Source organism: Pogonomyrmex barbatus, unplaced genomic scaffold (assembly GCF_055798465.1).
Source record: "Pogonomyrmex barbatus isolate J1 unplaced genomic scaffold, ASM5579846v1 scaffold2, whole genome shotgun sequence".
Taxonomy (NCBI): Eukaryota; Metazoa; Arthropoda; class Insecta; order Hymenoptera; family Formicidae; genus Pogonomyrmex; species Pogonomyrmex barbatus.
Window position 1 is genome coordinate 10,347,788 of NW_028297116.1, and position 10,772 is coordinate 10,358,559.

Genomic DNA, 10,772 nt, shown 5'->3' on the forward strand with positions numbered 1-10,772 from the left:
GTCTAACTCGAGATATCTTTAATCGATAAGTTAGCGACTACCAGCTGACTTCGCGCAATTGATATATATACACGTGCAATAACAATAACCTCAAAGGTGAAAAGTAAAGGTGAAAACGACAGTACTGTGTTCCTTTCAAACGGACCGGAAATTTAATTGAGGTAAGAAGAAGAAAGTGAAAATAGATGAAAATAGATGATGGCAACCGCTAACAATCAAATAGAAAGTAAGAAGAGCGACCTGATCTTTTGCGAACTGTCTGCTAACGATCTCGAACCTGCAATTACTGAAATTGAAAGCCTATGCATGGAGTGCGGCAAGAACGTAAGCAAATTCTGCATAAGCTAATTAAAAATTATCTCATTAGAATGCATACTCTGGATGACATGATTTTATTTATCTCTATAAGGGGACTACTCGGATGCTGCTGACGAAGATTCCACACTATAAAGATGTGATAATTATGTCCTTCGAGTGCGAACATTGCGGCTATCAAAATAACGAAATACAAAATGGAGGAAAGATAGCAGAGACCGGAATCAAAATAACACTCCAGGTGATATCGCCACAGGATTTAAATCGACAAGTAGTTAAATCTGATTATACCAGCATTTATATACCCAATTTGGAGTTTGAGATTCCTGCGCAATCTCAGAAAGGAGAGATCACGACTGTGGAAGGAATAATTAATAGAACTATTAGCGCATTAGAGCAGGATCAGGCTGAGCGTCGAAAACTATTTGCAGATACTGCAGTTGAGATAGATAAATTCATTACCAAATTACATGCATTGAAGACACTAGATGAGCCATTTACAATAATTTTCGAAGATATTTCAGGAAATAGTTATGTGGAAAATCCAAGAGCACCATTTAAAGACAATCAATGCACTATAACATATTTTAAAAGAACACAAGAACAAAATCATATATTAGGAACTTACTCTGATAATGAAGATGTTTTGCTTAAACGCATAGAGGAAGGAGAATTCCTCTTGGAAGAGATTGATGGTGAAGTGATATCCTTTTCTACCAACTGTCCAGATTGCAATAGCCCTTGCGAGACAAATATGAAAACAACAAGTATCCTTTGACTATATATTTTTATACAGATTATAAATTCAATGATCAAATTAAATTTTTATTGAATATATTAAAAATAATATGAAAGGTATGAAAGTAAATGGTATGAAAAGGTATGAAAGGTATGAAAAGTAAATTTTAATTTATTATTCTATTAAAAGAATATTCTACTTTTTCCTAATAAATATCTTTGAAAATTTAATTATAAAAATACTAATCTTATAAGAAATATTTCCTTAATAAAATATTAAGATATACCACATTTCAAAGAAATTGTCATAATGGCCACACTATGCGAATCTTGTGGTCATAGAACTAATGAAGTTAAAAGCGGCGGTGGGATTGAACCTCAAGGAGTGAGAATCGAAGTGACGATTACGGGCAAAGAAGACTTCAGTCGTGATTTACTAAAATCTGAAACCTGTGAGTTGGAGATACCTGAGCTTGACTTAGAAGTTGGTCCAAACATCTTGGGCGGTCGGTTCACAACCGTTGAGGGAATCATAGTAGCAATGAAAGAACAATTATCTTCTTCTACAGTTTTCACTGGTGACACTAGTAATCCAGAAGTCGTGAATAGAATGAACATATTTATCGCTGAGATGGAAAAGGTTTTGGATGGTAAAAAAAAAGTAACTTTAATTTTAAATGATCCGGCTGGAAATAGCTATATACAAAGTCTTTCCGATGATGGACCCGACAACAAATTAAACATTATCAAGTATGATAGAAGTTTCGAGCAAAATGAAGAACTTGGTATCAATGACATGAAAGTCGAAAATTATTAAATAGAATAGAATAGAAAGTCTAATAAAATAGAAACACGAATATCAGAGGTTAAAGTACAAATGTAATTAAAGTATAATTAAAGTATAATTCAATGACGAAACGCTCACATCAGATTACTGTCGTAGCAATTTACTGTTGAAATAACTTGTATTTTGTAAATATAATTTTTTATTATTTTTCAAGCGTAAATCCACTCTATTTTATTGATAAAATTTAATCTTCATCTGCATGCCTGGAAAAGGGGAAGAAACTTGGTAAAGTTTTTAAACGTAACCGTTGTACGTAAAACAGTACAACGGTTTATATAAAATTTTCTATTCGAGAATACAACATACACAATCGGTATCGCATCAAGTTTTTTCAGAGTAGGCAATCGTCTTACGACTTGCGCGCGCCACGATTCTACGTCCATATTTTCACATAAAGGATTGTTAATGAATAATAAATCTTGAAGATTGGGTATTTCTTGCAAGCGATTAAATTCCGCCCAATCTTTCACCAGATTATTTCCCATATACAAAACTTTAAGAGCTTTGAGAGCACTGACCCCTTTGATCTTTTCAATTAAATTGTAAGATATCCATAATTCTTCCAAATGATCTCCGAGCGCTTCCAAACCTGAGAATGTTTTGATATTGTTTCTGCTCAAAGACAAAATCCTTAAATACTTCAACGAATTAATACCACTGATCTTTTCTATTGCGTTCGTCGACAAAGATAATTTCCTAAGATGTTTTAAAAAAATCATTTAATCAATATAATTATTTATAAATGCTTTAATCGTTAATTCATAAGAGATAATGAACTCGACGTTGATTAAAGCCGCCAAACTGTTATCCATTCTATCGATTGGAGGAAATTGAAAAGATAAAATTATCTCCTTTTGCTCGCTGGCAACTAATCCTGTTTTTTCTTCCCATCTTTGAATAGCTTCTTTGCACGTTGTCGCTCTGGCCTGTGTAATTTTAAACTTTATTTCTAAAGAGAAATGCAATTGCTTATTAAATCATTTAAAGTATATTTAAGATTTACCATATTTTTTAAAATTAAATCGACTTGTTAACAATAATTACACAAATTCTTTTAACAAGATTAGTACAATTAGAAGAAATCGTCATCAGATATCAATGAATATATCGGCAAATACAATTCTCGATAATCAAATAAATATATAAAAAAAAAAAAAATATAAAATTCTATTCTCAAAACGCGTTCAACGTTTTACGTTTTCAAAATTTGCCGCACGTGCGAGTTACTTCAGTTACTTCTTTCAGCGTCCATCTTGGATGACATCTAAAAATACAAAATAGACAAAATTCAAGAGTTTACATTAAACGACAACGAATATACATCACAGTGTATACTAAAACGGGAATTCGAATTGGCTACATAGAAGGCAAGAGAAGTCGAAGGTTAATGGCAGGTCTTTAACTGACGTTTATCGCACATCACCAGTATAAAAGATAATTTCCCTCGACATTTACATCTATGCGGCATTTTCTATCAGCGATCAGGCGCCTAGTTGTAATAAAATAATCCCAGAGTAAATCAGGAACGCGCGGCGTAAATCATGAATTACGGGCAACACGCGGACGTACGTGAATCGCCAGACTGTCCAAGACTCCGAGTCCGATTCGACCAATGGCCGTCGCAAACGCGTGCCGTGCGTTGGCTCGTTGGCCCGCGGTTCACGAAACACGCCGATACGCGCGACTAGCCGTGCTTCGCATTCACGAGCGTGTGCCCGATTTGATCGTGCGTGTCCGATATCGCTATCCGATAAAATGCCAAGCCGGTCAAAGGACAAGGTACGTCTGCCGCGATAGCCCGTCGTTATAATCATCGCCATCGACCGTTGTCCATTGTCAGCGTCGACGTCGGTGTCGGCATCGGCGTCGCCGTCACCGTTCATCGTGCGCGCGCGGAACGCTCATCCTATCCGGTGGACGGAAATGTGATAGTGGTGGTAGAGAGCGCGCAAAATACAGAGATGAAGATAGAAAGAAAGAGAGAGAGAGAGAGAGAAAAAGCGAAGTCTCACCGAGCACACAAGAGACAAGGAAAGATTCGGCGGGGAAAAGAGAGAGGATCGTCGCGTGCGCGAAACAGAGAAAGAGAGAGGAATTAATTGGGGGAACAACCCCAGCAGGCGGAGCTCCTCAGCCACCGAGTCACCCGACCCGATGTAGCGTGACTCCGGTTTCTTGACCCGATCTCGATTCTAAATCGCTCGCTCGCTCGCTCGCTCGCTCGCTCGGTTGCGCGGACGCGCGCGCGCGCACGCTGGCGCTGCGAGTGCGAGACCGCCCTCTCTGTTCCGCACGACTCCTGCCCGTTCGGCTCTTCTCGTCACCGACCGGGATTAATCGCGCGCGCGTTGCGCGATCGGCCCGTGTTCGGTTTTCGGTTCGCCTCTCGCCGACGCATACGTCGCCGACGGCTACGACGACGACGGCTACGACGACGGCAACGACGACGACGACGAAGACGCGTGTTACTGCTGCTCACTCGGCCGCGCGCCCGGAACGAGCGCAATGGTATATAACGTCCTCGTCCGTGCGTTCTCACTGACGCTCCCATTGCCACAAACCTCTCTCTTTCTTTCTCTTTCTCCCTGCAATTTGCTCCGCGCTTTGAACATCGAGAGTGCGACGCGAGTGCGAAAGCGCCCGAGAGTCTCGAAACTGTCGCGACGCACCCCGTGTGGTGCACGGCCTCCGGTTCTCTGCACTTACTTCACTTCTGTTCCAGGAGACGGCGAAGAGCGGCAAGGACAAGACGAAGAACGGCAAGGACATCGACGCCGTTGACGAGGTGAGGTTATATTGCCCCTCTCTGTTTCTCTTCCTCCGTCCTGCCCGCGTCTGTCATCGCGGATCATCGGCGGCACGCGAGCCCGCCGCGTGCGACTTCGTCTTCGCACAACGTATTTCCGCACATTGGCACGCGGCCTGTTTCGACGGATATTTCGCATGCCACCATCGGAAAACGCATTTGATGAATTCCACGGTGACAGGTCGGCCGCATGGCTGACCCGACATCTTGCATCTTTTACTTGCTTTTTGTTCGCTATTACAAGTACGTCGTGCACGTACGTTGGATACATCGGACACGTCTGAATACTTGCTTCTTTGAATATTTTAAGGCTCTGATATCTTATGAAGCATACTCGCTGAAAGAAGTTAAATTACCTTCATGATAAAGCTATCTGTAATACATTAATTGTCAGAGTACCATTTAATGTATAGTCTTCCTCGATTGATAACGCATTCTCTGTGCTGATATGTTTATCATTACAGTTGTGCCATTTATATAAGTCATATTAATATGCTTTGTACTTTCTATGGCTACAACTATTGATTACGAAAGAATATTTATATAACTAGTATTAATAGTATACTATTATGTTATAGATAACACCCTTCAAAGAGAAATATAATTTATGAGTCTGAGATATGATAACGAGAATGCAAGAAGTAAAACGAAAAGCTTTTCATGGTCAAAATTTATTTTTTTTCAAGTGTGCTTTATGAATACATAATGTCATTTACGTTAAATAAACGTAAAGATTAAATAGATAGATATCAGTATGGTTTAACGTAACAAATATAGTACCTTTACATATATAATTCTTATTTTAGTTACATTAATTAATATCTTCTTTTATAAGAACATAAGCAATTGATTAGATATATGAAATTATGAATGACTATTCTCTATAGCTCAATTTTGATAAATTTTGATAAATAAGGTATCTTTTTCAAATATCATAGCTCCACGATAACAGAAATGTCGTATCGTTAGTTTTATTAGTTAACTTTTTCTACTAGATTGATGATTATTTTGCTGTTCTTCAAGAAGATACCATCTTCTTATTTGTCAACCACTTTGTTGTGAGTATTAATTCATAAAAAATTATTCTGATATTTATCAGAGAATAATTAACGTGAGAAGAATGAAATTATCTATCTAATTTGTTTATGTCTAATCCAAAGATTTTTTCTTCAATAATATTGATATTTATTATTCCTCTTTTTTGCATGTTTAGTTTTTATGTTCTAATTTCTTATATATTATCGAGCGATAAATATATTATTAGCAGCGTCTAAAGCTACAAATGTATTGTACTTGTAGTCGAGAGACTTGTGATTGATGTCGTTCAATGAGTGATCTAACTGCATACATTATTCGTCGAGTAGTCAGATAATGAAAGTTATCGCGTGTCGGAGTTAAAACAGTTCTGCGCTAGATGGCGCACCTGCGACCAAATTGTCCAAATAATCGATTTCACAAAATGATTCACGATTCTCGAAAATATTTTGAAAATGACTAATTCATAATTTCTACTTTTACAGCTATCTAATATTGCAGCTATCTATATATTTACGAGTGATTTTGATAAAAAATTTGATTAATAATGGTTAACTAATTTTTTTGCATACTTTCAATTTTGCAGTAAAATTTCTAATTTTATAATTCGTTGGTCTAATCTCTTTTTCATCTATAAAATTATAAAAAATAATCTTTCTATGCTAACAAAATACTATAAATATTTCTTGACACATTAATTATTGATTAAATTAATCTTAAACTTTTATTGAAGTCATTGAAGTTGATATAATAAACAATAATAAAAAACAAGAAATTTTTACATAAGAAGAGATATAATTATTCATAATGAAAGGAGAAATAAATATATATATATATATCACATATTCAGTAAAGTTTAGTATAAATCTAAGCAATAGCGAAAAAAAAAATTATCACTATAGGAATTTATTGTGTCTGAAAACATCAAATTAATCGACTTTTTAACAAAAAGTCATACAATATAGAAATAATTGATTTTTGTTCATCCCTAGTCGTAATAAATGCCATAAAATATTACAAAAAGCACGGCCATGTATTAATATAAATAGATATAAGAATACAATGAAAACAATGGCAATTAGGCATTGATTTTTTTATGGCAGTTTAAATTACTTACTATTAATTTATTTTGTGAAATGTTTAGTTTTTTACAATGATAGTATATAATATTTTATTTTAAATTTATTTAAATGTTTTATATACTGTTTATTGAAAAAAAGATTATATAATATTGTATATATTTGCGGAATTTTGCTTAACTGCAAAATTCCGCAAATATATACAATATTATATAATCTAAAGATATACAAATTCAATTTTTCAAAAAAAAGATACATGTTTATATATATTTCAAATCATAAAAAAGTGCACTTTTAAATTGACTGTTTAAATGCGTCTTTTCTTCATAAATCAGTTTATTTTCTTCATATTTATGATGTTAGTGACAATGCAAATTTTTATGCAAGATAATAAAATAAAATTTAAGTTATAGAAATTCTGAGCATGAAAATTGAATTGCATGGGAAATGTTGAAACCGTTTCGCATAATTCGTTTGTATTTCCATTAACATTAGGTTTATCTTCATTCGCGCATTAATTTTACGTTTCGTATCTCATCGATATAGAATCGATATCGCATGTTAATTTTGCACGTAACGATAACGTGACGTTACGTAAATGTTTATTTGCATCGCTAACATATTTTGCCTCGTTCTCCTCATTGACAGATGAAGATTCTTATAGAATTATGTTCTTTAATTCTACTTTACTTTTGCAATATATATTTAGATTCATCATCATTTATTTCATCATTTATCAAAATAATAAAGTTTATTATGAAGATCAATTGCCAATACGTATAAATTAATCTCTAAAAAAAAAGTCAACAAAAATTTTCATACATTTTGAATAATTATAGAATCACGTGACAGATCTCTTCCGACTCTTACATCTCTTACTTCCCCAATGGACAATTACACAAAGACGTCAATGGCACGAAATGTGCATTGAGCCAATGCCAAAACTTCTGTTTTACACACGCATACCTTCACGCACGAGATCACGTACGACGTACAGGCATAGCTGCATGCGCGCAGTTATTACGGATACTTATACCATCATTTAATGCCGCATCCGCCGTCACGTGATCGTGTCAAACTTTAATTTGTCGCGTAAGGTAATGCGTACCTGAAAGTTAAAAGGCACGTTCTCGCACGTTAGGAAACAGATTTTGTCAACGGCGAGGTACGTGACGTACGTGCGTGATTCTTTTTTTATTGGCAGCGTTGGCCGACACTTGACGACAGTCGCGCATGTGACACGACATATTTTTAAAATAAGTATCGCAAGAAAAATTATATGACAGAGCTCGAAGTGGCATAGCCACGATACGCTAGAGTGGAAATTGCATTTGTACGTTCGCTCGAAGTGATGCAATTTACGCCGTACATTAGCACAAACACTTTGTATATTTTATATATACATAATTCTGTGTGTGTGTGTGTGTGTGTGTGTATGTGTGTGTGCGTGCGTGCGTGCGTGCGTATATGTGCGTGTGTTTGTATTGAACGTGTAGGTGCGACTGCCGCATTGTCGTGACACTTTTATATACAAGACGATCCTACCGAAACTTTCCGCGGTACGCGACTAAATAGCATCGATAACAATAATTGCGTGATAATATAAATAAAATACGAATATAAATGATAATGATGAACGTAAACTGCAATTACGTAATTCAATATCCCCTTTAGTTACTTCAGCATTAAAATATTTTTTAAGGATATTAATAGTAGATCATGTAATCGTCTTTGACTCGGAAATCTTTTGCGATTGTACGTTCTTTCCGAAATTGAATAGGTATATACATGAACATTTAGATTTTGGAAATAACGCTTTATATCAGGAGAGAATTGACCGGAATTTCGGACATGGCGAAAGTATGTAATTTTTTTCTCGTCGCAACATATTTATTTTCGGAGGACCGTGAATTCTCTCCTGCAACGTGTGGAGCGCTCTTGTTAATGAAATCACGCAAAAATCTCGTTAATTGTCCCGCCAACCCGATAAAACCACGCGGTGGAGATCTCTCTCTCTCTCTCTCTCTCTCTCTCTCTCTCTCTCTCTCTCTCTCTCTCTCTCTCTCTCTCTCTCTCCCCTCCCTCTCTCCCTCCCCCTCCCTCCCATCCCCCCTCTTCCCTCCCCCCTCTCTCTCTCTTTGCCCCCTCTCTCTCCTCTCTTCTCCTCCCCCTCTATTTCGAACAGTGTGCAAATAGAAAGCGCGCTAATAATAGTTAATACTGATGGTGCATTCCAGACACCTCTGTGTCGCGTCGACCGCTTTTTCAGCGGTTTACCAAAAGATCCAGGTGACATGCGCAAAATTAGCTATAGCCTTTTTGAAAACAAAATTTTAGAACGAAAGAGATTTGACAAATACGCAGAAAAGAGCGTTTACAAGATGTCCTCGAAATATGGAGAGTCTACGTTCATATTAAAAAAAAATAATATGATGATATCTGCGTCCTAAAGAGATACTTTTTCTTTAGAATTTCGATAACAAATAATGACGAAGAGATTAATAATTCATTAACGAAGAGAAGACTACGTTAATTGATCGTACATGGAAAAGTACTTGATACGTATACACACTTGGGACTTATAAATTTTCTCCATTATGGCAACTCAGACCGGTAAAGAGATCGGTAAAGAGATTGAAAGGTTCAAATGATTTTTCAATATGGCGATTAACAATTGAATGAATAAACTTTCGAAGTTAATTTCATAAAATAAGAAATCGTGCGTGAGCATTTCCTCAGCGTCGACATAAATATACATATGTTTAAGGGCTGAGGAAGGACGATGATCCGTCGGTCATTTTCATGTAACAGCATATTTTCACCTTGGAATTCCTCGATCGTTTCCGAAAATAGGCCACGACCGGAATAACTGTAGCGTCGGATCGACTCGAAAAGTTACGGTTCCCGTGAAATCGCAATCGACTTCCGTGCGATATATAACGGCCGCTTATACTCACGATTATTCGTTAGATTGACGTGTAATAATGGGGCGGGTACGTTTAGCACGCGTCAACGTAATGCGATGACAAATTGCGGATAGGCGCGATGTCAAAGAATCGTGATAATCGATTTACGGAAAATTGCCAGGCACGATGCCTGTTCCAGGAAATGATAGAGCGATGTAAACGTTCTGTCGAATTGAGACTGAAAAGATTTCGTACATTGCATTAGATGATAGTCTGTATTAACATGAAGCATGATCAAACATCATAAAGAATTTTTAACAATCTTTTTTTTTTACTCAAAGATTTTTAAAAAACGAACGGATATAATTAAAGGAACATTAATGCGATAAATAAATAATATTATTGACTAATATATTTCATATAAAATTTAATTCTTCGAATTTAATTAAGACACAAATATTTTTACCTTGCATACATCTTTTAATCTTTTAATATTTAAAAAAATTGTGATGACAGCAGTTATCTTCTTCTTGCGCAACTGCGCCGAATTAAACGCATTATGATGAAATGATTGATAACGAGTAGAAGAAAATAATATAACTATTACAGATACTTTATGTGAGAATTTTACGTAGATCACAACTTAAATTATGTGTGATAATTTATATTTCACACAGATGTAGACTGTCATTATTTCTGCATGAACGTCTTCAATTTTATTTATATATAATCGATCGTTTGATTGTTCTGTCGAATAACAATTTTATTTTATATAAAAAGTTAAATTATTTAATTTAAGCATTTTAACAATAATCTATTATTCATGTACAGTACATTGTTCTAATTACAATGCTTCTCATATATATATATATATATATATATTTCTCCTATGATATATTAGCGCGATTTGCAGAAAATTGTTCTTTGAAGACACATTTGTAAATTTATTATATATGACGTACAAAATTACGTGTAAAATCCCTTCGCGAATTATTTATAGGTGAAATTTGAACCGGTCTCGATAGCAATTGGATATTTTGTTGACA

The 10,772-nt window shown here is 35.6% G+C and overlaps 3 protein-coding genes across 13 annotated transcripts in view; 2 read left to right on the forward strand and 1 right to left on the reverse strand.

The window, feature by feature from the left end:
* Window positions 1–52: 52 nt before the first annotated feature.
* On the forward strand, window positions 53–2,060 carry Zpr1 (zinc finger protein Zpr1). 2 transcript variants are annotated; one of them, XM_011636548.3, is made up of 4 exons: window positions 53–324; window positions 410–1,082; window positions 1,335–1,505; window positions 1,623–2,060. In XM_011636548.3, the coding sequence occupies exons 1-4, from the start codon at window positions 196–198 to the stop codon at window positions 1,868–1,870; spliced, it is 1,221 nt and encodes a 406-aa protein (XP_011634850.2). In that variant the 5' UTR covers window positions 53–195; the 3' UTR covers window positions 1,871–2,060. The 2 variants fall into 2 exon arrangements, with proteins under 2 accessions (XP_011634850.2, XP_011634849.2); XM_011636547.3 differs by having other exon boundaries at window positions 1,335–2,060.
* Window positions 1,980–4,747, reverse strand: LOC105425686 (dynein axonemal light chain 1). 8 transcript variants are annotated; one of them, XM_089077248.1, is made up of 5 exons: window positions 3,308–3,445; window positions 2,904–3,164; window positions 2,678–2,826; window positions 2,556–2,596; window positions 1,980–2,489 (listed from the first exon to the last, which is right to left on the reverse strand). In XM_089077248.1, the coding sequence occupies exons 2-5, from the start codon at window positions 2,904–2,906 to the stop codon at window positions 2,092–2,094; spliced, it is 591 nt and encodes a 196-aa protein (XP_088933374.1). In that variant the 5' UTR covers window positions 2,907–3,164; window positions 3,308–3,445; the 3' UTR covers window positions 1,980–2,091. The 8 variants fall into 8 exon arrangements, with proteins under 8 accessions (XP_088933374.1, XP_088933375.1, XP_088933371.1 ...); XM_089077249.1 differs by having other exon boundaries at window positions 1,980–2,103; window positions 2,207–2,596; XM_089077245.1 differs by lacking the exon at window positions 3,308–3,445 and adding an exon at window positions 4,607–4,747 and having other exon boundaries at window positions 1,980–2,596.
* The window catches only part of LOC105425687 (serine/threonine-protein phosphatase 2A 56 kDa regulatory subunit gamma isoform), a 24,377-nt gene continuing 17,148 nt past the window's right edge, over window positions 3,544–10,772 (forward strand). For 2 of the 3 annotated variants that reach the window (XM_011636555.3, XM_011636556.3), the window contains exons 1-2: window positions 3,544–3,679; window positions 4,623–4,685. In XM_011636555.3, coding sequence (XP_011634857.1) covers window positions 3,656–3,679; window positions 4,623–4,685 — 87 coding nt within the window. In that variant the 5' untranslated portion in view covers window positions 3,544–3,655. Of the gene's footprint in view, window positions 3,680–4,243; window positions 4,409–4,622; window positions 4,686–10,772 lie in introns of those variants that run through there. The other variant, XM_011636557.3, reaches the window with a different exon arrangement.

Coding starts and splice junctions, on each gene's coding strand:
- LOC105425686 (XM_089077245.1), bottom strand. Junction 2,597..2,677: donor GCGGCTTTAATCAACGTCGA/GTTCATTATCTC, acceptor AAAACATCTTAG/GAAATTATCTTTGTCGACGA.
- Zpr1 (XM_011636547.3), top strand. CDS start 196: ATGATGGCAACCGCTAACAATCAAATAGAAAGTAAGAAGAGCGACCTG. Junction 325..409: donor GCATGGAGTGCGGCAAGAAC/GTAAGCAAATTC, acceptor TATCTCTATAAG/GGGACTACTCGGATGCTGCT. Junction 1,083..1,334: donor GACAAATATGAAAACAACAA/GTATCCTTTGAC, acceptor TAAAATATTAAG/ATATACCACATTTCAAAGAA.